Below are 27,541 nucleotides of genomic sequence, written 5' to 3'. Positions count from 1 at the left end.
TTATGAAGTATTCATACTTTGTTCTAAGGGAGTTATTACTTTATGTGAAGTGTAATTTTTTAGCATTCATATCTATTTTTTTACTTGGAGTTATTTTTCAAGAGTAAAGTATATGTTTAAACACAAAGTAACTTACTTTATGTTTAATTTTTCTAGGGCTGCTTTGGAAGAAGTAGAAGGAGATGTGGCAGAATTGGAACTGAAACTTGATAAGGTAAATTTTACTTTAACTTTTTAAAACATTAATTCTTGTTTTGCATAATGATTTGTTCCTGTAACACTAGATGGTTCAAGTGACTTCTTTTATCTCCGTGAGGGTAAATGCTAATATTATCCCAATATTATGAAGAAGTTGAGGCTAGAGACATTAAGTAGTTTGTTGAAAATTTAATCTAAGTGCCAGAGCAAGAATCTGAACCATGTCTGACTAGGCATCTTTTATATTGTTGGACGGTTGTTTCCTTCTCCATCAAAAAGATTGCAGTCTTTTTTGATGCTTAATGGATATCATATGTAACCTAACCACTCTTGTTTATACATTTGGGTGAGGCCATGTTCAAATATAAAATTTTAAATACTCCTTCCATTTTTTAAAGCTAATGCCAGAAATGCTGAATATGTATTTAATAATTGATATTAAATGGTCATATTCTATGCAAGGGTAGATGTAGATTGATTCCTATCTTCTGTATTAATTATTGATAATCTTTGTTTTTTTTTGGCCTCTACCCAAGAAATGTTATCTGCTGTATAACAGTGAAATATGAGAATGAGTAAGACATGGCTTCTGATCTTAAGTAACCGTTGTTCATTGTTAAAATTTTTGGAGATAAATGTGTATATTTGAATACCTTCTTTGAAAATAATTTCCTATTTATGTAATTATTATTATAAATGGAATTATTATGTAAAGCAGTGCTTCTCAAACCTTACTGTGCATAGGAATATGTGGGGTTCTGGTGAAAATATGGATCTAGATTCAGTAAGTCTTGGTATCTGAGAGTCTGTGTTTCTAACCAGATTTTAGGTGATACCAATGCTGTTGTTCCATAGACTGCATTTTGAATAACAAGGATAATATATATTAACTAGACTGATGGTTTTCAAATGTTTTGAAATCATGAAATATATGTATATAATGTAAATAGTATAGAAACTATATAAAGCAGTAGTTATTAGTTATATATGTAAAACAAAATAATTTTAGAAAATGTTTAGTAGTAAGTTATTTTTGTGCAGTACTCTGTAGTTTTCAAAGCACTTTGATATACAGTATGTTTTTGGATTTTTACAATAATCCTGTGAGGTGGGTAGGACAAGTGGATTATTTCCATTTTATAGATGAGGGTCCCACAGCCCAGAAAGTGAAGAGGACTTGCTTCAAATCACAGAGTTAGAAAAGGCAGAACCAGGGTTAGAATCCATCTGTTTTATTCTTAGTTCAGTGCTCTTCTTGTGCACCACTGTACTCCTGGATCCATGTTGAGGGAGCACATGCCACTTGGAAATTTTCTGAGGAACACTAGCAAGCTTCCAGGCAAGTGTTTTTAAAAACTGATGTTAGAATTTTTTGTAAGGATATTATTTTCAAGAATTTATTTTCTATTTAAAATTATATATATGGGATCATTGTTGTTGTTGTTGTTATTATTATTTTCCCCTGAGGTATTACATTTATTTTTAAGGACTCTGTGAAACAAAGTTTTTAAACCCTTAAGGTAGGCAGCAGAAGATGTAGTTTTGATTTTCTGGTAGGTTTATAAGAGAGTGTATAGAAGGAGAAGGCTTTTCAAAGAATCACAGAGTAGTACAATAAGGATATCTATTCTCTTTGGGCAGAACTGCATCTAAATCAAACAAAACACTTGTGTCGGGGGGACCTCAAAATTTAAAGTACCTAAACAGAATCCTCTTATAGTATTTTTGTTAATGATTTGCTTTTATGAGCAGCTATCCCCCCCCCCCTTTGTATCATTTGGTTGCAGTTGAGAGACTGGTAGAATCTTAAAACCAAAAGATTCAAATCTAAACCAAATTGTCACAGTATTGGCATTCAGTACTAAGAACCCTAAATCCTTTCTAGAGTCCATATTACCCAAAGGGCTACTCAGGTTATCATGGAAGCTTTGGCATCTTTTAAAATATCATCTTCCACCCAAATAGAATTTCCATAGTCACTTTTATATTTCTCTAGTTTAAGATCTTGATCCCTTATACAATGTCCCTTTCCCAAATTCTTAAGCTATTACTAATCATTTTTACTTTAGAATTATGAGGAGTTACAATTAAAGAAGAGAGACTGTGAGGAGCAAGAAATGGTTGTTATTGAAGGAGGTGGCATTGAAGGACTTGTGGAGGGGAGGGGTTGCCTAAAACTAGTTTACTGATTTCATAACTTTGTGCAGGACCAGTTGTACCTGTAATATTGCAAATCATGGCAGCAACAGGTTTAACCAGCTTGACGACCTAGCTTATATTTATTTTGCTTATAATGTATGCCACCAGTAGTTACACTCTTTCTGATGAGTAATGCTCCATGAATGGATGGCATTATTCGACTAGGTCCAATTATTTATCCATTCTGCCAGGTATTCTGGCATTGGCAATACACAGAGCATCATAGTGGCCATCTAGATATAATTTCTGTATCTATTGCATCTTCTCACTGGAATGCTTGTTCCTTGTTTGTTAAGCAGATACCCTTTAAATCACAGCTCAGGTACTACCAAACTTAGGTTCTTTTTCAGGTATTTCATTATTTCTTGCATTTTTACATTTTAAAATTGTACTGCCATTTAAATTATTATAATATTATTGTAATTTTTGGTTTGTAGCATAGGCTAGTAATTAAGAGCACAAAGCCTGGAGCAAGGCTTTACCACTTACTAAGCTGTATGGCCTTGGGCAAGTTCCTAAACCTTCCTATGTCTCAGTTTCTTCATCTCCAAAATGGGGAAAATAAGAGTATCTATTATAAGGTTATTATGTGAATGAGATGTGTTAATACATGTTAAGTGCTTTGACACATGGTAAGTTCTAAATAAATGTTAATGATGGTGGTGTCTTTTCAACAGACTCTTAGATCTCCTTGAAGACAGATTGTCTTTAACAGGGAAAAAGCCCTCATTTTACTCTTAGGTAAAAATCTTCCCTCTTTGTAGGCTTATGTTATTTAGTATAGCTGTCATCACTGTCATCTAATAAGGACTTTGACAGCTGGCAAAGTATCTATCTGTCTATCACCCAGTCAGTCCTTCCACCTGAGTAGCTGCAGTGTATATGTGCTTCAGCTATATGACAATTTCATCTTCCCTCCAACGCCTGCGATTGTGACCTTTATTCTAATTCTGATACCTGTTTTCCTGGCCATATGCTGTGTCTTGTTGCTCAGAGTCGTAATCTCTGAAACTGTGGAATGCTCATTGATATCTTACTTTCTGATGTGAGTCTCCAGTCTTTCCAGTTCTCATCTTGGACTCCTCCTGCTTCTGTTTTTCAAGCTTATCTAAATCTCTAGTCTTTCAGTCTATCCGCTTCCAATGTTTCAGATCCCTTTTTTATTCACTATATATTTTTTAAAATAATTTTTTTAATTGAGATAAAATTCACCTAACATAAAACCCACCATTTTAAAGTGTACAACTCAGTGGTTTTTAGCATATTCACAATGTGAATATACTACTTAATTCCATTACCCTGTTAAGAAACTCTGTACCTGTTAGTAGTCAATTCCAGTTTCCCTCTCTCTACATCCTCTGGCAACCACTAATTTACTTGCTGTCTCTGTGGATTTGCCTGTTCTGGACATTTCATATAAATGGAATCATACAGTATTTGACCTTTTGTGACTGGCTTCTTTCACTTAGCATAATGTTTTTAAAGTTCATCCGTCTATGTTGTAGCATCGCCAGTATTTCCCTTTTTATGGCTGAATAATATGCCATTGTATGGATATACCATATGTTGTTTATCCATTCATCAGTTGATGGACATTTGGGTTGTTTCCACTTTTTGGCTACTATGTATAATACTGCTGTGAACTCTTCCAGTCTACTCTTAACTTATCACATCATTTCTCTTATGGAGACCTTCATTTCCTTTCCATAACACCTACTCTGCAGAATTCTGACTATATTTGTCTAACCATCTATATCCTCTGTCCCTTATCTGGGCTATAAAGCCCTACAGGAGAAGTTACACAACTGTTTGGTGAAACTAATTGGTGGAGCTACACATACCTGGGATTCATGATGCAAAGCAATTTTTCTGACACTCAATCAGGTTATCTTACTATGTTTAGCGTCTCTTATATTTCACTGTTTTCTCAAGATTCACCACCTTGCTCTTCATTCTTAGTAGAGGAACTTGTCTCTTACTTCCTTTTGGTGGGAACACCTTTATTTCTTGCTTTTAATCTAGAAACTTAACAGAATCTGTCCTTATTCCATTTTTTTTTCCCCATTTGAGTGATAAAAATATCCCCTTTCCTATGTAATTCCAAACTCTAACTTCTCAGGACTTTGCTTTAGCCATCTCTCTCCTTTTCCTTCTCTACCACCTCATTATTTTAAGTAAACAAAAACGTTTGTTTCTCTTGAATCAAAACAAAACAAAACAAGAGGAAAATCTCACCTCTGACAAGGAATTGCAAATCTTTATCAAGTAATTACCATGTGCCAGTAACAGTTTGTGCTAAGATCTTTAAGTGCATTATCTTAACTCTTATAGTAACCCTCTATGGTTTGATACCATTGTCATTGTGTCATACAGAAGAACCTGAAGCTTCTTGAGGTTGAGGTCTCTCCGAATCACTTAGAGCATTAAGTTTGGCAGCAGAATTTGAACCTAAGCCAACTGAGCCTATAAACCTGTTTTTAACCATAATGTTCTACTACCAACCTGTCTGTTTGTTTCTGTTTTTATGGAAACTTTCAATTTAATCATTTTTGAATTATTTAATTTGTTGAATAAGCAATATCACACATGTGGTACAAAATTCAAAGGTACAAAAGTGTACCTAGTGAAAAATTAGTCATCATCTAATCTATATCCCAGAGGAGTACACTGACCTAGTTTCTTGTGTGGTCTTTCAGAAATCTCTTAAGCATGTGAAAGATTATATGTATTTGTACTCTTCTCTCCCCACTCCAACAAAGATATTAGCGTTGTTTTAATTTTGCTTTCTTAAAATACATAATTTAGATTTTGTTCCTTATTATTAATTACAGAGCTGCCCCATTCTTTTTAATGGCTGATTGTATCTAATTGTGCAAATATATCTGTATGATACATTTCTAAAAGTGAAATTACTACATTAGAGGACATGTATGTTTAAAATTTTTATAGCTCTTGCTTAGTTGCCTTTCATAGAAATTGTACCAGTTTACATTCCCACCAGCAGTGTGCGAGAGTGCCTATTTCCCCATACCTACCTTCTCTAAAACAGCATGTTATCACATTTTTTGACCTTTGCTCTTCTATAAAAAATAGTAATTTACCTTTCTTTTATTATGAGTGAGGTTGAGTTTCTTTTCATGGACATAGGTATATTTGAATTTTCTTTTCTGGGAATTACCTGTACATGTCTGTCAGCCATTGTTTTTGTAGTGGCTGGTTGGATTTTCAAAAATGAGTTGTATACCCTTTCTTGTAGTAGGGAAATTAGTCCCTTGTGATTTGTTGCTAGTATTGTTTTCCAATATTGTCATTTGTCTTTTGACTAAGTTTTTTTTTTCCCTTATCTAAATGTTTTATTGTTATGTATTTGAATTGATTAGTTTCTTCTATGGCTTTTGAGTTTTGCATCCTTTTCAGAAAGACTTTTCCTACTTTGAGATTATAAAAAATACCACCTCCTGTTTTCTCTTGGTTTTCTGATGTAATGTTTTATGTTTAAATATTTATTCCATCTGAAATTAATTTGGGGGTTTGGAATACAACTTAGTTTCTTTTTTTAGATGGCTTTAGATGGCTGTCCAGTGTCCTTTATTGGATAATTTTTTACCCCCCTGGCTGGAGTGTGTATCTGCTTCTTCACTCTGTATTCTCTTCCATTAACCAATTTGTCTATTCACATCCATTACCAGACTTTTAATTACTGCACCTGTATATTTTAATGTGGGGCTAATGTCCCCACCTCATTACTCTTTTTCAATTTTTTTGATTCTCTTCTTGCATGTTGGTTACTCATATGAATTTTAGAATTAGTTTTTTTGGTTGTTAAGATATGTTTTTATTTTTTTTGAAATAGCAAACTATTTGAAGGACTAGTCTCTGCCAGCATTTCTCATAGTGGGTTTTGTGGAACATTGGTCCTATGAGGATGCTTCCTCTAAAGAGAATTCAATCAATGTCAGATAATTTTGAGAAATGCTGCCTATTACATACTTCCTTTCTAGGATTCATAATACACATTAATATATCAAAAGCTCTTACAAATTTAGTAATAAAGAAATCTGTTTAACTTGACAAAATGAGTTTCCCAGACTTACTTGATCACAGAATCCTATTTTGGTATTGAATGTTCCCCTGGGATATTCTATAGAATATATATTCGCGAAGAATTGACCTCTCATTATGTCTTCTTCATCTGCAGTTCATAACTCATTGTAACCTGGCTACAGCCCCCCCCAGTTTCTCTTAAAACTATTCTTGCTAGGGATGCTGGTGACTGTCACCAAACTCAACAAACTTTTTTTAAGTGTTTTTAAAACTTGACCTTTATGGATTTTCAACCTATTCATCATCCATCTTTTGATACTTTGTTCTTTCTTGACTTTGATGAAATTAATCTGTTGCTTTTCCTCCTACCTTTCCCTTTTCCTTTTTAGTCTCCTTTGTGGGGTCCTCACTGTACACACTGTGACCCCTGCTTTTTATCTAGGCTGTAGCACTGATACTTTATTTGCTGCTGACTCCTGTGTGTGTATCTGCAGTACACTTCTCTTTTTTGAGCTTTAAATATCTATTTTCACTTGGGTTTGGTAGACTTTCCACTTGGCTTATTTCACAGACCCATCTAGCTCAGGCCTACCTCACAGGCCCAATGCTGTTAAAACAAGTCTTGGCTGGACAGTATAGTGTCTTTGTGCAAATTAGCATCTTGTAGCAGATATAGCCCTCAGCAAGCAGAGCTCAGGCTGGATTTCATCCCCTGTTTTTCCCTTTGGTAGGACACTATCTGCATAATTGTACTTCGGTACTCAACTAATTTCTAAATTTGTCTCCTCTCTTCTCTCCCTGCTTACTGCCTTAATTCAGGCTCTCTTAGTTTTTGGTCTAATCTCCTTATCTTTATTCTTTCCACTTCCGTATCTTACTTTTTCTTCTTTTAGGTCATCATTCTAAAATGGAACTCTGGTCAACTCACCCATTCGATGTCTTTATTGTTTTCCATTTCCTTTCGTATAAAATGTGAACACCTTAGCTTTGCACCAAGGCTTTTCCTGATCGGGCCCTTGTATACATTTTCACACTGTGCTAAGCTACTTAGTGCCCCTGGTTTGCCCTGCCGTCTAAGCTTCAGGGCCTTAGAATATGCTTTTCCTAGAGAAGTGTCTTCTTATTACCCTTATCTGATTGGCTAATTCCTGTTGGTGTTCAGGGCTTTTCTCAAGTGTTACCTTTTCCAGGAACCCTTCCTTGATCCCCATAGCCCTCATTACGCATTCCTCCTTTGTTCCCTCTTGCATGATTTTGATGAGCATAGCAGTTGTACTTGTGCTAAATAGAATTTATCTGCTTTTTGAATGGTTAGAATTAGAACAGAGATTATGTTTTTCACTTCTGTTCCTCTGGGTCCCAGGGTAACAGTTTTAAATTACACTCCTGATCCTTGAGCTGTCTTCTAAAGTTTTCCTGAGCTCTTTATCTTCTTCTTGGTGGCCCCTCTTCCCACCCTCTCATTACCCTTCCTTCATCTAGAGCAGCTCCACTTTTATCTTTTTTAATATTAGATTTTCAGCCAAGTTTTTGTTTACTTAAAGAAAATGTTCTGTATCTGAGTGAACTGAAGAAAGAAACAAGGAAGGGATAGAAAAAAAAAAGAGAGAAAAGGAATGAAAGGGAAAAAGAGAAAGATGAAAAAAAGAAAGAAGAAAGGAGGGGACAGGAGAAGAGAGAGAGAACCTCTGTTCTAAGATTTAGCACAATGCCTAGATGGTAGGCATTAGAGAAATATGGTTGATTAAGCAATTCTGCTTTGATAGTCTGATATTAAAATGACCAGCATGACTAACCCACCATACCAGTTTACTTCCCTTTCCTCCACCATACCATAGTTGTGTTTTTAAAAAATCTTTTATCATACTGCTTGCTCTGCCTGAAGTTTCCTTTCCTTCCTTCCAAGGGGTGCTTAATACATTTTTATGGGGTTAATTTATGGGATTGAATTTAACTTGATAAAATGATTGGTGGTTGTTGTTATCAGACAGCCTCTGCATCCTGAAAGGTCAACTTTTTTTGGTACAGTTCTCTTATGAATTTACTTTTTAAGCCAAAGGAAAAGAAACAGTTTTCATTTAGTCTATTTTGGGTTTATTGATGAACTATAATTTGTCTTAACTAGGCTAACACATGTGGTTAATGCTAGCACTTGTTTGATTAAGTAATTTGTAAAATTATTTTCAATGATATGATGTTTTTCTTTTTCAGCTTGTGAAGCTATGTATTGCAATGATTGATACTGGAAAAGCCTTTTGTGTTGCAAATAAACAGTTCATGAATGGGATTCGAGACCTGGCACAGTATTCTAGCAATGATGCTGTAGTTGAGGTTAGTATTATTAAATTTAGTTAAAATGGTAAATGAAACAAGATGTTAAGAGAATTATGCATCCATTTACCTTATTAATAGTAGTAGTGGTCCTTAAAATTAGAAGTGGAAAAGCTATCATCTGTTGGTGCTATCTGATATAATCCTGTTTTCTAGGACAGTTAGAAGGTGATGGTTGATTTGCATTGTGGATATAAGTTTACTATACTTGCTGCTAGGTGAACTGAAGCATCTACAAGGGGACCTGAGCAGTGAGAGTAGGATCATGCTTATTAGTAGCTGTTTATCGGGGCAAGCAGAGAGCATTAACCCAAGACTAGTATCTAACTATACATTTTGGGGGCTGCATAGGAAAGTTCTGGTCAGCTAGCTATGCTGTGTTAGCTTACACCCCTGGCTATACTATGTGGTATTATGACATTTCTTTTATGAAGAATAATAACTGGTACAGAAATGGTTGTAATTTGATGATTATGTGATCCATAGATGCCTAAATGGACAGTCTTGATATACTCAATTTTACCTTAGGTTTACATGGGCCATTTCGATTTACTAGTATAATAGTATTGATAGGGCAGGCTAATTCTTTGACTGTTCTAGGGTTTTATGTTACTACATGTAGACTTGACCTCTCTGCAGAGCATGCCTGAGAGGTAGTGAGATTGTCCTAGTGAGAAATAAATGTTACTGTTTACAGTGTAACTTGATCTTCTGTCAGAAATGCTGAAGTAACATTTTTGTGGCCTATATTAGTAGCTCTTAAATGACTTGGTTTTCTTTTGATTTCTTTCTCATAGACAAGTTTGACCAAATTTTCTGACAGTCTTCAAGAAATGATAAATTTTCACACAGTAAGTGTTTAGTAAATAGGTGTTATTATGACCATGTTCATGTTTTAGTACTTTCTTTGGTGGCAGTATTTTATAAAATTACTTAAGTTGGAAAATGAATGGCTTTGATTTGTCAACAACTTTTTAGTTGGGTGGATCTAAAATTGTGTGTGTGTGAGGGAGAGACAGAGGGAGAAAGTATAGATGTGTATTATTTCCCATTCTATAATAGTGAACTTTAATTTCAATGAAGTACACACCCATAAAAGTTAATTTTTTTCCTTTAAGTTGTGCCTTTATAAGTTTTTAAGTAATTTCAAGAAGAAAGACGTACAAGTCATCATTCTAAAATTAGCTATTTCTTTTAAGATACAAATATATATATCCCCTTTGAGGACAGATCTTCAAGAATGAGGGATATGTATTACTTTTGGAATGTTGTGAAATTCCTTTATAAGTTTTGTAAACGTTTACTGAAATAATGTGGGATCTTTTAGTTGCGGCGTGTGGGATCTAGTTCCCTGACCAGGGATTGAACCCAGGCCCCCTGCACTGGGAGTGTGGAGTCTTAGCCACTGGACTACCAGGGAAGTCCCTCATTGTGGTTTTGATTTGCATTTCCCTAATGACCAATCTGGTTGAGCATCTTTTCATCTGCTTATTGGCCATTTGTATATTTTCTTCTGCCATTGTTACCATTGTTGTCCACTTAAGTCCTTTGCCCATTTAAAGTTTTTTTTAATTAAATTCTTTATATATTCTGGATATTACATGCTTATCAGATATATGATATATAAATAATTTTTCCCATTCTGTAAGTAGTCTTTTTATTTTCTTGATAATGTCATTTGATGCATAAAAGTTTTAATTTTTTTTATTGAAGTATAGTTAATTTACAATGTTATGTTTCAAGTATACAGCAAAGTGATTCAGTTATACATATATATATATATTCTTTTTCAGATTCCTTTCCATTATAGGTTATTACAAGATAGTATAGTTTTCTTCACTATACAGTAGGTCCTTATTGTTTACCTATTTTATATATAGTAGAGTGTATTATGTTCATCCCAAACTGCTATCCTCCCTCTCCCCACCCCCATTATCCCCTTTGGTAACCAGAAGTTTGTGTTCTGTGTCTGTGAGTCTATTTCTGTTTTGTTAATAAGTTCATTTGTATCATTTTTTTAGATTCCACATATAAGTGATATCCTATGATATTTGTCTTTCTCTGTTTTACTTCACTTAATAATCTCTAGGTCCATCCATGTTGCTGCAAATGGCATTATTTCATTCTTTTTAGTGGCTGAGTAGTATTCTGTTGTGTGTGTGTGCATATATATATATACACACACGCGCACACACACACACACACACACACACCCCACATCTTCTTTATTCATTTCTCTGTTAATGGATATTTAGGTTGCTTCCATGTCTTGGCTATTGTAAATAGTGCTGATATGAACATTGGGGTGCATATATCTTTTCAAATCAGAGTTTTCTCCAGAAATATGCCCAGAAGGGGGATTTCTGGATCATATGACAACTCTATTTTTAGTTTTTTAAGGAAACTCCGTACTGTTCTCGATAATGACTGCACCAATTTATATTCCCACCAACAGTGTAGGAGGGTTTCTTTTTCTCCACACCCTCTCCAGCATTTACTATTTGTAGACTTTTTGATGGTGCCCATTCTGACCACAGTGAGGTGATACCTCATTTGTAGTTTTGATTTGTATTTCACAGTAATTAGCAGTGTTGAGCATCTTTTCATGTGCCTCTTGACCATCTGTATGTCTTCTTTGGAGAAATGTCTAGGTCTTCTGCCCATTTTTTTTTACTGGGTTGTTTGTTTTTTTTTGATATTGAGCTGTTTGTATAGTTTGGAAATTAATCCCTTGTTGGTCACAATATTTGCAAATATTTTCTCCTATTCAGTAGGTTGTCTTTTCATTTTGCCTCCTTGGGTAGGTTTATTCCTAGGTACTTTATTCTTTTTCGATGTGATGGTAAATGGGATTGTTTTCTTAATTTCTCTTTCTGATATTTGGTTGTTAGTGTATAGAAATGCAACAGATTTCTGTATGTTAATTTTGTATCCTGCAACTTTACTGAATTCATTGATGAGCTCTATTAGTTTTCTGGTAACATCTTCAGGATTTTCTATATAGAGCATCATGTCATCTGCAAACAGTGACAATTTTACTTCTTCTTTTCCAACTTGGATTCCTTTTATTTCTTTTCCTTCTCTAATTGCTGTGGCTAGGACTTCCAAAATTATGTTGAATAAAAGTGGCGAGAGTGGACATCCTTGTCTTTTTGTGATCTTAGAGGAAATGCTTTCAGCTTTTCATCATTGAGTATGATGTTAGCTGTAGGTTTGTCATATATGACCTTTATTATGTTGAGGTAGGTTCCCTCTATGCCCACTTTCTGAAGAGTTTTTATCATAAATGGATGCTGAATTTTATCAAAAGCTTTTTCTGCATCTATTGAAATGATCATATGGTTTTTATTCCTCAATTTGTTAATGTGGTGTATCACACTGATTGATTTGCAGATATTGAAAAGTCCTTGCATCCCTGGAATAAATCCCACTTGTTCATGGTGTATGATCCTTTTAATGTATTGTTGGATTCAGTTTGCTGGTATTTTGTTGAGGATTTTTACATTGTGTTCATCAGTGATATTGGCCTATACTTTTCTTTTTTGATATCTTTGTCTGATTTTGGTATCAGGGTGACTGTGGCCTCATAGAATGAGTTTGGGAGTGTTCCTTCCTCTGCAGTAGTTTGGAATAGTTTCAGAAGGATAGGTGTTAACTCTTCTTTAAATGTTCGGTAGAATTTACCTGTGAAACCATGTTCTGGACTTTTACTTCTTGGGAGTTTTTAAATTACTGATTCAATTTAAGTACTGGTAGTTGGTCTGTTCATATATTCTATTTCCTCCGGTCTTGGGAGAGTGTACCTTTCTAAGAATTTGTCCATTTCTTCTAGGTTGTCCATTTTATTGGTATATAATTGCTCATAGTATTCTCCCTATGATCCTTTGTATTTCTGTGGCGTCGGTTGTAACTTCTCCTTTTTCATTTCTGATTTTATTGATTTGGGCCCTCTCCCTTCTTTTCTTGATGAGTCTGGCTAAAGGTTTATCAGTTTTGTTTATCTTTTCTGAGAACCAGCTTTTAGTTTCACTGATCTTTCTATTGTTTTTTTAGTCTCTATTTCATTTATTTCTGCTGTGATCTTTGTGATTTCTTTTCTTTTACTAAGTTTGGATTTTGTTTGTTCTTCTTTCTCTAGTTGCTTTATACGTAAGATTAGGTTGTTTGTTTGAGATTTTTCTTGTTTCCTGAAGTAGAATTGTATTGCTATAAACTTCCCTCTTAGAACTGCTTTTGCTGCATCCCATAGGTTTTGGATAGTCGGTTCTTTTTTTGCTTTCATTAGTCTCCAGGCGTTTTAAAATTTCCTCTTTGATTCCTTCAGTGATCCATTGGTTGTTTAGTAGCATATTGTTTAGCCTCCGTGTGTGTGTGTTTTCTTGCAGTTTTTCTTCTTGTAGTTGATTTCTAGCCTCACAGCCTTGTGGTCAGAAAAGATACTTGATATGATTTCAATTTTCTTAAATTTACTGAGGCTTGCTACATGGCACAGCATGTGATCTGTTTTGGAGAATGTTCCATGTGCCCTTGAAAAGAATGTGTTCTGCAGCTTTTGGATGGAATGCTCTATAAATATCAATTAAGTCTGTCTGGTCTATATGTCATTTAAGTCCTGTATTTCTTCATTGATTTTCTGTCTAGATAATCTGTCCGTTGATGTAAGTGGGGTGTTAAAGTCCCCCATTATTATTGTGTTAATGTCAGTTTCTCCTTTTGTGTCTGTTAACATTTGCCTTATGTATTGAGGTGCTCCTATGTTGGGTGCATATATATTTACAATTATATCTTCTTCTTGGATTGATCCTTTGATCATTATGTAGTGTCCTTCTCTGTCTCTTGTAACAGTCTTTATTTTAAAGTCTATTTTGTCTGTTATAAGTATTGCTACTCCAGCTTTCTTTTGATTTCCATTTGCGTGGAATACCTTTTTCCATCCCCTTACTTTCAGTCTGTATGTGTCTCCAGATCTGAAGTGAGTCTCTTGTAGGCAGCAAATACACGGGTCTTATTTTTGTATCCATTCAGCTAGTCTCTGTCTTTTGGTAGGAGCATTTAGTCCATTTACATTTAAGGTGATGATGACCAATATATTTGTTTCTATTGCTGTTTTCTTAATTGTTTTGGATTTGTTTTTATAGGTCTTTTTTCTCCTTTCTTCTTTTGTTTTGTCTTATGATTTGATGACTTCTCTTCTAACAAACACTGTTATGTTTGTATTCCTTTTTCTTCTTTGTGTGTATATCTATTATAGATTTTTGTTTTGCAGTTACCATGAGGTTTTTGTATAGGAGTCTATGTTTATACATGCTTGTTTTAAGTTGCTGATCTCTTAATTTCAAACACATTTTAAATAACCTGCATTTGTACCCTCCTCCCCTCACGATCACTGTTTTTTTTGTTGTTTTGTTTTTAAAATTTATTTATTTATTTATTTATTCACTTATTTGTTTGTTTGTTTCTTTCTTTCTTACCATGTTGGGTCTTTGTTTCTGTGCAAGGGCTTTCTCTAGTTGCGGCGAGCGGGCACCACTCTTCATCATGGTGCGCGGGCCTCTCACTGTTGCAGCCTCTTGTTGCAGAGTACAAGCTCCAGATGCGCAGGCTCAGTAGTTGTGGCTCATGGGCCTAGTTGCTCCGCGGCATGTGGGATCTTGTCCCAGACCAGGGCTCGAACCCATGTCCCCTGCATTGGCAGGCAGATTCTCAGCCCCTGCGCCACCAGGGAAGCCCCACTGTTTTTGATATTATATTCTGCATCAAATTGTTTTCTATATCCCTTAACTGCTTATTGTGTATACAAATGATTTTACTACTTTTGTCTTTTAACCTTACTACTAGCTTTGTTTGTGGATGATTTCCTACCTTTATTGTATGTTTGCCTTTACCGGTGAACTTTTCCATTTTGTGATTTTCTTGTTTCTAGTTGTGGCCTTTTCTGCCTAGAGAAGTTCCTTTAGCATTTGTTGTAAAGCTGGTTTGGTGGTGCTGAATTCTTTCAGCTTTTGCTTGTCTGTAAAGCTTTTGATCTCTCCATCAAATCTGAATGAGAGCCTTGCTGGGTAGATTATTCTTGGTTTTTCTCTTTCATCACTTTAAGTGTATCTTGCCACTCCCTTCTGGCCTGTAGAGTTTTGCTGAAAAATTAGCTGATAACTTTATGGGAGTCCCCTTGTATGTTATTTGTTGCTTTTCCCTTGTTGCTTTTAATATTCTCTCTTATCTTTAATTTTTGTCATTTTGATTACAGTGTGTTGTGGTGTATTCCTCTATGGGTTAATTCTGTATGGGACTCTCTGCACTTCCTGGACTTGGATGACTATTTCCATCCCCAGATTAGGGAAGTTTTCAGCTATTGTCTCTTCAAATATCTTTTTAGGCCCTTCCTCTCTTCTCCTTTTGGGACCCCTATCAAGTGAATATTAGCACGCTTGATGTTGTCCCAGAGGTCTGCTAAACTGTCCTTATTTCTTTTCATTCTTTTTTCTTTTTTCTGTTCAGGGACAGTGATTTCCACTATTTTGTCTTCAGCTCAGTGATCCATCCTTCTGCCTCAGTTAGTCTACTATTCATTCCTTCTAGTGTATTTTTCATTTCAGTTATTGTATTCTTTAATTCTGTTTGGCTGTTCTTTATATATTCTAATTCTTTGTTAAAAACTTCTAATTTCTCACTCCGTGCATCCCTTATCCTAAGTTCTTTGATCATCTTTATGGTTGTTATTCTGAACAAGATCTTTCTTGGTTAGATTGCCTATCTTCCTTCACTTTGTTTTTCTGGAGTTTTATCTTGTTCCTTTGTCTGAAACATATTCCTCTGTCACCTAATTTTTTGTAAATTGCTATTTGTATTTTTATGGATGTGGTAGGTTCGTTAAGTTTCTTGACCTTGGAAAAGTGGCCCTCTGTAGGAGACGTCCTATGTGTCCCAGCAGTGCACTCCCCTCTTGTCACAAGGGCTAGGGGCCAGCTGGTCCAGGGTAGTGTCTGGCCTGTGTTTGTGGACTTGGTCCACATGCTGCTGGACTGTAATTTTCTTGCTTCTGTTGTCTGCCCCCTGGTGGGTGAGACTGGTCTAGAGGCTTCTGCAAGCTTCCTGACAGGAGAGGCTGGTGCCTGCCTCCTGGTGGGTGGGGCTGGGTGTTCATCTTCTGGTGGGCAGGGCCATTCTAGGGGTGTGTCTAGAGGCTGCTGTGGGCTCAGGAAGTCTTTAGATAGCCTGTCTGCTGATGAATGGGGCTGTGTCCTTGCTCAGTTTTTTGTTTGGCCAGAGGTGTCCCAGCAACTGGAGCCTACAGGCTTTTAGGTGGGGCCAGGTCTCTGTGCCAAAATGTCAGCCTCCAGGAGAGCTCACGCAGATGAATATTCCCTGATACATCTGCCAGCAGTGTTTGTGTCCCCAGGGTGGGCCACAGTCACCCAGGAGCCTCCCTAGGAGACCCTCCAAGACCAGAATTAGGTCTGGCCCAGGCTCCTATCAAATTACTGCTTTTGCCCTTGGTCCTGGTATACCTGAGATTTTCTGTGTGCTCTTTAAGAGTGAAGTCTCTATTTCCCCCAGTCCTGTGGAGCTTCTGCAGTCAAGCCCCACTGACCTTCAAGGCCAAATGCTCTGGGGGCTCTCCTTCCTGGTGCCAGACCTCTAGGCTGGGGGCCTGATGTGGGGCTCAGCATTCTCACTCTTATGCGAGAACATCTGTAATTTAATTCTCTAGTTTGTGGGTGTCCTACCCGGGGGGTATGGGATTTGATTATATCACAGGTGCACCCCTCCTACCAGTCTTGTTGTGGTTCTGTCTGTATGTCTTTAGTTGTAGGGAATCTTTTCTGGTAGGTTTCGGTCTTTTTCAATGATGGTTGTTCTGCAGATTGTTGTGATTTTGGTGTGTTCGTGAGAGGAGGTGATCTTAGGGTTCTTCTACTCTACCATCTTGGCCACTCTCTAAAAGTTTTAATTTTGGGACTTCCCTGGTGGCACAGTGGTTAAGAATCCACCTGCCAGTGCAGGGGACACAGGTTTGATCCCTGGTCCAGGAAGATCCCACATGCCATGAAGCAACTAAGCCCATGCGTCACAACTACTGAGCCTGCGCTCTAGAGCCTGCAAACCACAACTACTGAGCCCATGTGCCACAACTACTGAAGCCTGTGCGCCTAGAGCCCGTGCTCCGCAACAAGAGAAGCCACCGCAATGAGAAGCCCACGCACCGCTATGAAGAGTAGCCCCTGCTCGCCGCAACTAGAGAAAGCCTGCGTGTAGCAACAAAGACCCAACACAGCCAAAAATAAATAAATAAAAATAAATGGAAGTTTTAATTTTGATGAAATCCAATTTATCTTTTTTTTTCTGTTCCTCCTGCTTTTGGGGTCATATCCAAGAATCCACTGCTAAATTCCAGATCATGCAGATTAATCCCTTTGTTTTCTTCTAATATTTTTATGATTTTAGCTCTAATATTTTGCACCAATTTGTTTTTAATGACCTCCTATTAATTTTCTTTTTGCCTTCTATTGAATTTGGATGCTAGTGTAGAGTATATTTGATTTCTTTTTAAATCAGGGACCTTTGGGATTCAAACTTCTTAAAAAGTGTAATATAATGAGAATTAAATTTTTTTAAGTTACTGATTTTAAATTAACATAACAGGTTAAATTTTTTTGTAATATAGTATCCTTTGTAGTAATCCTGTTTCTTATATTTTCTTTAAATCAGTAAGTCTTATATTATTGCTTTATATAAGAATATTTTGCTTTTTGTTATAGTTTTATATGTGAAAAGTTATGAGTAAGATAAACTTCTGGTAAATAAATAGTTTAAATGTATGTTGAAATCTGTCCTGTCAAGAAAACTTAAGTTCAGAGTATTTTATAAATCATTCTCTTAGAGTAAATTGAGTCTTTAAAAATGAGGTTTGTTTGAAGCAAGGTATATAAGTATAGTTTGCTTCAAGAGGATAGCGGTTGGTCTTTTTAGTGCTAGTGCTATTAATGTGCAGCTGGTTTCCTGAACTAATTCCAATAATGTGGTTTTTTTTTTCCTTTTCTAAAATTGAAAGCAATCGATATTTCTTAATTTTAACATTGTAAAAAGAGCATAGAATTTAGATAGAAACAACTTTGAGTTTAGGCTTCACTGTTATTAGCTGTATAATTTTGGTCAGTTTATTTAATCACTTTCATTTTTCATTTTACTGTTCTATAAAAGGGGAATAGTAGAATTTGCGATACCAACGTGTAAGGGTGTTGTGATGAGGAACGAAATATGTGCAGCTAGATCCTGGGGAGTGATACTTCTTCCTTTACTATATTGGTTGGTATCCGTTCGGGAAAACAGAAACCACATACGGTATTCTTATAGAAGGGTTTTAATATAGTGAATTGGTTACAAAGTGTTGGAAGGGTTGTAGGAATGCAAAAAGCCACAGTGAAAAAATAAAAAAAGCCTAGAGATTAGTCAAAGTAGGAAGGAGCTACTGTCCTTAGGGATTGCAGGAGCAAGGGTGGAAGTGGTGGTGCTAGAGCCCCTAAGTACTGCACTCTTGAGAACAGTGCCATTGTTGCCGAGCCAGGAAGTCAGGGGTTGCCTGCTTGCTGTGGCTGCAAGAGCCTCGGAGCCTGCAGTCCCACTGACACCCTCAGATTGGTCACTGACGCTGCCGAAATTTGGAGTAGCTCAGTTGCTCACTAATGGCTGTGTCAGAACAGAAGCAGAAAAAGAAAGTGGCTTCTCCTTATCTCCTGCCTCTTAATCTAACATCAGATCCTATTTGCAGAACCTAACCTCTTGGCTTGCAGGGGGGTTGGGAAATATGCTTTGCAGATTTCTAGCTCCTGGCAACATAGAGGAGGAGATTATGGAAGGGTGATGTAGTGGTGAAAGCCAGTAAACAACTGGCACACCAACCATAAAGGCTATAATTTTGAAAACAGTTTTAGTAAGCAAATTATTGTGCAGTCTTAGCAATTTTCATCCTTGAAACCTCTTTCTGTGACTTTTCTTTTTCCCCCCATACTCCATATCCCACACATTAACAAAATATACCCCAGATCCTATAATAAATAGTTGCTCTGTCACCTCCAAGTCTAAACTACTACCATCTTTTGTTTAGGATTATATAACTTGTATCTCTGCTTCTTTACTTGCCCTTCTAAATATAGTGAGTTATGTATACAGCAGCCAGAATGAACTTTTAAAAATATAAATTAATTCACAGTACTCTCCTGTTCTAGTTCCCTGTTACACTCAGAATAAAATCCTAACCAAGCCCTATATGATGAGGCTCCTGCTGATAACTTTCTGATCTCATCTCTCTTCTCTGTCCAGTTGTAGCCTCTTGGGCTCTTTGTTCTTCTTTGAACATGCCAAAGTAATTCTCATGTTACAGCCTTTGTACTTGCAGTCTGTTTGGTGTGGCATGTTCCTCCTCCACGTTTATGTGCGACTGTTTCCTTACCATATTGCTTTTCTTTCTATAGGTCTCCCTCACTTTAATAGATCACTGCCTCTACAAGAAGCCTTCCTTGACCACCATATGGTTACTGTCTATCAATTTACCCTACCTTTTGCGTGCGCACACACATACCATGTATATTCTTAAATATGTGTACTCATTTTATTGTCTGTTCCTAAGTTTTATGACTGTAGGCACTTTGTTGTATTCATCTCTGCTACTACCACCTAGAAGAGTCCTTGGCAGGAAGGAGTTACTCATGGCAGGATTGAGGACACTGAGATTATGACAACGCTTGTAATGTTTTTTTAGTCATTAAATGAATAAAGATGTGTTAAATCAGTGAAAATTCAGTGAACAAATAGACAGAAGTATTTAATATTCTTTAGAAATGCTTAATATGCTTTAGAAAGATAATTTGCAAACTAAGAGGAGATCACTATTTGTCTGCCTGTCTGCCTAGAGGTCTAAATGCTATAGGTTGGTGATCTTGTGTGTGTTTACATGTATACTTATATATATGTATATAGGGGAGCTCTGATACTACACCCAGATGTCTAGTGCCTTTCTAATTTTATTCCCATATTCCTTTTTACAGCATCTCAGAAATTTTTCTACTAATAACTATAGGTATGAAATTGTGAGACCGTAGTTTCTTTTAATTTTCTTGCCTTTTATATAGTTGCTATGCTCTGTGCTTTACCTGGCCTTTTTGTTTCTTGTTAACAAATACTTTTCCCTTAGTTTTTTCAGTAGGAGTGACCTCTTTGTACTTGAATCACAATCTTTATTTTTTATTATTATTATTATTTTTTTTGCCGTACACGGGCCTCTCACTGTTGCGGCTTCTCCCGTTGTGGGGCACAGGCTCCGGATGCGCAGGCTCAGCAGCCGTGGCTCACGGGCCCAGCCGCTCCGCGGCATGTGGGATCTTCCCAGACCGGGGTACGAACCCGTGTCCCCTGCATCGGCAGGCGGACTCTCAACCACTGCGCCACCAATCTTTATATTTGTGGCAAAGGTTCTTCCCGCATCATAACGCTGTATACTTCAACTAGATTAAAGATAGGGATGACACATATCTTGTTTACTGTTATATCCTTAGTACTTGCATAATTCTTACCTTGGGGAAGTCATTTAATTTTTCTAAGCTTTGCATTCCACCTCTGTAAAATGAAGGAGCTTTTACTAGATGACTTTTAATTATAAAGTATTAATTATTATAAGATTTAAATATGATCTCAGAGTCACTTGTTAAAAATGTGGGAAAGCCTAGTTGTATAAAATGCTTTATTTTAGTAGCATTCTGTTCAGTGAAATTTTAATTACATAGCATTATAGGATAAAGGAGACTTTATAGGATAAGACAAACTGCTTTCTAAAAGGTAATAAACACTGGAATCTGCTTTATATTCTATAGCAAAGCTCATAACACTTAAGTCTTGGTGTATCACTTTGTATCAGGATAAAAGGCTAGGTGTTACAGAGATGATATTTATGAATAACTTTGTGGGCTTAAATAAATGTGTGAAATAATGTAACCATTTGGGTTTTTAGCCAAGTAAGATTAAACATAGATTGGGTTTAGATTATCCAATCATTTAAAAAATAAATTATTTGGATTCTTTTGTGATTTATTTTCTCTGTAAAAATGGATAGTACTGTTCCTTATTCCTTATAGAATGAGAACTTCCTAGGGTTGCTCTTTAACTCATATGTTTTTTATAAGGTGCCAACTCATAACTTTTCCAGAGCAGGTCATATATGCTACATTCTACTATGTACTACAGTTGATTTGACTACTTTGTTTTCCTGGAACTTAGAGCTCTGTTTCTGTAACGTCGCTGATGACTCTTTTGGATTCTAATTTGCTGTTAGTATGAGGAAATTGGAATATTATTTTGATTATTTGCTGAATGAAGTTTTGAAGTTGAATTGCTGCATAAAATTCTGTGAAAATATATGACCCTTTTTGTTTTGTTTTTTTGTGAGTTTGGTTTTCCATATTACAGCTGTCTACTCATTCGCTCAACAAATGGTTTTAGGTAGTGAGAATATAGTAGTTCAGTGCTTTCCAACGGTTCTCATCTCATGGCACAGGTAGAAACTGATGGTTGTATTTGTATGAGACACTGGAGAAAACTTCTAGGGGACATAAGGTGTCATGTCCTGTCTGGGTGTTGGTGAAAAATGTTTAGATTTCCTTTTTATGGAATTACATTAAATAATTAATAAATATTTAATAAATAATTTATTTTTATAGAATTATGTTAAAATAAAACCTAAAGTGTTAGGAAAGATATTACATATTGAATGTGTATAACACTTCCATATATTTAAAATATATATACATATATATTTTAACATCTTTATTGGAGTATAATTGCTTTACAATGGTGTGTTAGTTTCTGCTTTATAACAAAGTGAATCAGTTATACATATACATACATTCCCATATCTCTTCCCTCTTGCGTCTCCCTCCCTCCCACCCTCCCTATCCCACTCCTCTAGGTGGTCACAAAGCACCAAGCTGATCTCCCTGTGCTATGCGGCTGCTTCCCCTTAGCTATCTGTTTTACATTTGGTAGTGTATATATGTCCATGCCACTCTCTCACTTTGTCACAGCTTACGCTTCCCCCTCCCCATATCCTCAAGTCCATTCTCTAGTAGGTTTGTGTCTTTATTCCCGTCTTAACCCTAGGTTCTTCATGACCTTTTTTTTTTTCTCTTAGATTCCATATATATGTGTTAGCATATGGTATTTGTTTTTCTCTTTCTGACTGACTTCACTCTGTATGACAGACTCTAGGTCCATCCACCTCACTACAAATAACTCAGTTTCGTTTCTTTTTATGGCTGAGTAATATTCCATTGTGTATATGTGCCACATCTTCGTTATCCATTCATCCAATGATGGACACTTAGGTTGCTTCCATCTCCTGGCTGTTGTAAATAGAGCTGCAATGAACATTTTGGTACATGACTCTTTTTGAATTATGGTTTTTCTCAGGGTATATGCCCAGTAGTGGGATTGCTGGGTCGTATGGTAGTTCTATTTGTAGTTTTTTTTAAAGAACCTCCATACTGTTCTCCCTAGTGGCTGTATCAATTTACATTCCCACCAGCAGTGCAAGAGTGTTCCCATTTCTCCACACCCTCTCTAGCATTTATTGTTTCTAGATTTTTTGATGATGGCCATTCTGACCAGTGTGAGATGATATCTCATTGTAGTTTTGCTTTGCATTTCTCTAATGATTAATGATGTTGAGCATTCTTTTATGTGTTTGTTGGCAATCTGTATATCTTCTTTGGAGAAATGTCTATTTAGGTCTTCAGCCCATTTTTGGATTGGGTTGCTTGTTTTTTTGTTGTTGAGCTGCATGAGCTGCTTGTAAATTTTGGAGATTAATCCTTTGTCTATTGCTTCATTTGCAAATATTTTCTCCCATTCTGAGGGTTGTCTTTTGGTCTTGTTTATGGTTTCCCTTGCTGTGCAAAAGCTTTTAATAAGTTTCATTAGGTCCCATTTGTTTATTTTTGTTTTTATCTCCATTTCTCTAGGAGGTGGGTCAAAAAGGATCTTGCTGTGATTTATGTCACAGAGTGTTCTGCCTATGTTTTTCTCTAAGAGTTTGATAGTTTCTGGCCTTACATTTAGGTCTTTAATCCATTTTGAGCTTATTTTTGTGTATGGTGTTAGGGAGTGTTCTAATCTCATACTTTTACATGTACGTGTCCAGTTTTCCCAGCACCGGTTTTTGAAGAGGCTGTCTTTTCTCCACTGTATATTCTTGCCTCCTTTATCAAAGATAAGGTGACCATATGTGAGCGGGTTTATCTCTGGGCTTTCTCTCCTGTTCCATTGATCTATCTTTCTCTTTTTGTGCCAGTACCATACTGTCTTGATTACTGTAGCTTTGTAGTATAGTCTGAAGTCAGGGAGCCTGATTCCTCCAGCTCCATTTTTTGTTCTCAAGATTGCTTTGGCTATTCGGGGTCTTTTGTGTTTCCATACAAATTGTGAAATTTTTTGTTCTAGTTCTGTGAAAAATGCCAGTGGTAGTTTGATAGGGATTGCATTGAATCTGTAGATTGCTTTGGGTAGTAGCGTCATTTTCACAATGTTGATTCTTCCAATCGAACAACATGGTATATCTCTCCATCTATTTGTATAATCTTTAATTTCTGTCATCAATGTCTTATAATTTTCTATATACACGTCTTTTGTCTCCTTAGGTAGGCTTATTCCTAGATATTTTATTCTTTTTGTTGCAGTGGTAAATGGGAGTGTTTTCTTAATTTCACTTTCAGATTTTTCATCATTAGTGTATAGGAATACCAGAGATTTCTGTGCATTAATTTTGTATCCTGCTACTTTACCAAATTCATTGATTAGCTCTAGTAGTTTTCTGGTAGCATCTTTGGGATTCACTGTGTGTAGTATCCTGTCATTTGAAAAGTGACACTTTTACTTTTTCTTTTCTAATTTGTATTCCTTCTATTTCTTTTTCTTCTCTCTGTGTGTATAACACTTCCATATATTTAAAAAATATTTTAATGAGAAACTTGAACTGGCTTCCCTGAACATAACTTAAAAAAAAAACAATCTTATGCATGAAATGATTTCAAGCAATTCCTGATCAAGATTTAAAAATTGATGATCTTTTCAAATTCTTGGCCATTGTCATTGATGAGAACTTTGTCTGCATAGGTAGACATATTAGTGAAAGGCAGATGAGCACTTATTGCCCTTTCCTCCTGATTGACAGGAACTGTTTTATCACTTGTAATTAGAATTTAAATAATTACATATCTTTAAATTATACCTTAAAGGAGCAATCATTCATTAAGTGGGGCTGCTCTTCCTTTTCTTTCATTGACACATGTAATGCTTAAATTTTCTGTGATAAATTGAATGGATTTTGAATAAAATAATGATGAAGCTTTTCTGTAGGTATACGTAGAAGTTGCTCTACTTACTAAACCCCATTTACCCACTTTTTTTTTTTTTTTTTTTTTTTTTTTGCGGTACACGGGCCTCTCACTATTGTGGCCTCTCCCGTTGCGGAGCACAGGCTCCAGACGCACAGGCTCAGTGGCCATGGCTCACGAGCCCAGCCGCTCCGGGGCATGTGGGATCCTCCCAGACCGGGGCACGAACCCGCATCCCCTGCATCGGCAGGCGGACTCTCAACCATTGCGCCACCAGGGAAGCCCCCCATTTACTCACTTTTAATAATTCTATTTTTGGATTCAGATTATAGCACTGACTCCCTAGTGACTCATTCTTAGCCTCTTGTTTCCAACACTTTGAATCCATAAAGATTGTTGGTACATGTTAATTGTCAAAAATATCAAGGATTGTTTGAAATAAGATCATCAGATTTAGAACACCAGTTAACTAAGCCACCTTTTAAAGTCAATAACTAGCACTAAACACATCTGCAAGTTGAAAGTTGTTCCTCCTTAAACTTTTTGAATTCTACTTTTAAATCATAAACTTAGGCAAAACTCTTCCTTTGGACAGCTAGTACACTGTTGTATGAAAACAGTAGAAAGTGATATTCCTTTTTTAAAATTTTTTTGGCCACGCTGCACAGCATGCAGGATTTTAGTTCCCCGAACAGGGATAGAACCCGTGCCCCCTGCATTGGAAGCCTGGAGTCTTAACCACTGGACAGCCAGGGAAGTCCCCAGAGCATGATATACTTGTCTCACTTCTATACAAAAAGCTGAAAAAAATTGAAATATTTTGAATATTTGTTTAGATTCATGTATCATTTTCATAAAATTTAATTTGGAATTTATATCTACATGTAACCTTTTACATATAAGAGATCCTTTGTGAAATAATGTACTACTAGATCTTCACAGCTTTCTAAATGAATTCTTAACGTAAATTTACGTCTTGCTGTCTTTGTAGCTGTTCTATCAGTATGCAAAGTTACAGTGTTTCCAAATTTATCCTCTTTGTTTGTTTTAAAGTTTTCTTTTGGCATTTGAGTATTTCATCCCTAGGAATTTGTTTTGGTGCTTAGTAAAACAATCAGTGTTCTTCCAAGATAATCTTCTATTCAGAAATTTTAAGTATTGCTGTTAGTTTGAGTACAGTTATTAACATGTAGAATCATTGGGCAGCAATGAAAACTTTTTGATACAGTTGTCTTCTGGGTTAGTAATTATTGCTGTGTTTATTTGGCATGCCATCAAACGCATCTGTTAATTCTGTTATTTGAATGCGGCACATTTTCTATTTCCTTTGCTTCTTTGGAAATTACAAAGTTCTGAAATTTTCCTTGTAGGCTGGTATATTATACAGTTTTGCAATTGTATGAGGCATTCTGGCTCTAGCCGTTAATTGAGTAGTAACCTTTTAAGCAGTTTAGTAATCTGATATAGTTATAACTAATGTGATAAAAGAACTTTGTTTCTTATTTTGTGTTTGTAGAAGTTTAAAGTGCAAATCTTTTTCTGTATTAAATGGATATTTTGTGTTGAAGTCCTGTATGATTTGCTTCTGTAATTGCTTTATTTAATAACTCTTTCATGTAAAAATACATTTTGGTTAAAGAAGAGAATTTTGGAAATGTTGTGTTTGCCTTATGAATGTAATGGCTTTCCAGCACTGTTTGATGAAAAAGTTGTCCATTATGGTGGAAAACGACAACCAGTAAAAAATCAGATCTATTTAAATATGAGATAAAATAGGATATGTTTTAAGGTTCAAAAGTTGATTATGTGTATAATTTTCTGCATTCTTAAAATGTTTTAAAGTAAATTATATTGCAAGATTATAAAATTAGGCATTTAGTAAAGATAGGAAATATTAATTCATTTTAGTTTATTCAACAAATGTTACGCTTATTTATGATCAAAAAATCAAAATTTCAAAATGTTTTGAATCTGCAATCCCATTTAAAATGATATAATTATGTGCATTTAATTCCATCTTCAGAAATAAATGTTTTTTAATAATTTAAAATAAAACATAATTAAATTTCATTAAGAGTCAGACTTTGGCTAATTAACATTAAAAGCCAATAATAAATAAATACCAAGAAGTAAGAGCCAAAAAATAACAAAATCAATTGCATTCTAATAGGAATACCTTATAACTAATGATGATGATGCTAAGGAAACAATCATACATACCTTGTTAATAGGAAAAATGTGAAAAATGACAATAGGAGCAAGAATTGTGAAAAATAAGCAAAAGAAAGATGCAATATTTGACAGGGCGTACAAAACAAAGAAGTGATGACAAACAAATTGTGACTAAAATAGCTTTGGATGATTCAAATAGTAATGCCATGTAACTTTTCCCCTGAAATGTCACTATTTTAGTGTGCCATGACCTAAGCATTGAGAACGCTTATAGTAGTAAATTGGTTCCCATTCCCAGAGATTGGATTTATGTCATCTGAGTGCGGCATTAGAATTTTTAAAATCTCCCCAGGTGATTCTGACATGCAGTAAAATTTGAGGACCATTACTTTCGATCAATGGTTCTCAAATTGTGGTCCCTGGACCAGCAGCATCAGTATCACCTAGGGACTTGTTAGAATAGCAGCTTCTTAGAGCCCATCCAGATCTACTAAATCAGAAACTCTGAGGCTGGAAGCCAGCAATATGTGTTTGAACAAGGCTTGCAGGGGATTCTGTTGTATTCTAAAGTTTGTGAACCACTGTTCTAGAGCAGGGTTTGGCAAACTATGGCTTACAGGCCAAATCTAGCCCATCGCCCCCTCCCCTTTTTTTCATATAAATTTTTATTGGAACACAGCTATGCTCATTTGCTTCTGTATTGTCTATGGTTACTTTCGCACGATGGCAGAGATGAGTAGCTGTGGCAGAGACAACATGGCCCACAAGCCTAAAATACCATCTAGCTCTTTACAGAAAAAATGTGCTGACTTCTGCTCTCAAGACTGTTTTTGCCCACTTCCAAGGACTGTATCTGTCATGACATCCACTGAAGGGAGGCCCCTTTTTGCTCTTAGTGAAGGTAATTTAGTGATTTAGATGCCTTGATGAATTCTTCTCAGTGGAGTGCTAGTGGGCTGCAACCCAGACTAGTTAAAATTAGTCTCTGGGAGTAAGACCCAGCAATCAAAGCTCCACAGGTCATCCCATTGTGCAGCCCAGTTTGAGAAACAATGCATTGCTTCTTCCCCCAAACAAGCACTTGGAAATCATGGTAAATGCAGATTTTGATTCTGTAAGTCTGGGGTGGTTCTGGAGATTCTTCATCTCTAACAAGCATGCAAGTGATGTGGATAATGCTGGCTCACATCTGGGGAACCTTAAAAATTCTGATTCCT

General features: G+C 36.0%; 1 protein-coding gene across 5 annotated transcripts in view; it reads left to right on the top strand.

Moving 5' to 3' along the window:
* Window positions 1-27,541, top strand: part of ACAP2 (ArfGAP with coiled-coil, ankyrin repeat and PH domains 2) — a 160,568-nt gene that overhangs the window by 64,053 nt on the left and 68,974 nt on the right. For 3 of the 5 annotated variants that reach the window (XM_079922242.1, XM_079922243.1, XM_079922241.1), the window contains exons 2-4: window positions 157-214; window positions 8,653-8,772; window positions 9,570-9,623. In XM_079922242.1, coding sequence (XP_079778368.1) covers window positions 157-214; window positions 8,653-8,772; window positions 9,570-9,623 — 232 coding nt within the window. Of the gene's footprint in view, window positions 1-156; window positions 215-1,440; window positions 1,538-8,652; window positions 8,773-9,569; window positions 9,624-27,541 lie in introns of all 5 variants that reach the window. The other 2 variants (XM_079922244.1, XM_079922245.1) reach the window with 2 other exon arrangements.

Source organism: Stenella coeruleoalba (assembly GCF_951394435.1).
Source record: "Stenella coeruleoalba genome assembly, chromosome: 5".
NCBI lineage: Eukaryota > Metazoa > Chordata > Mammalia > Artiodactyla > Delphinidae > Stenella > Stenella coeruleoalba.
This window is presented reverse-complemented; position numbering and strand designations above follow the sequence as displayed.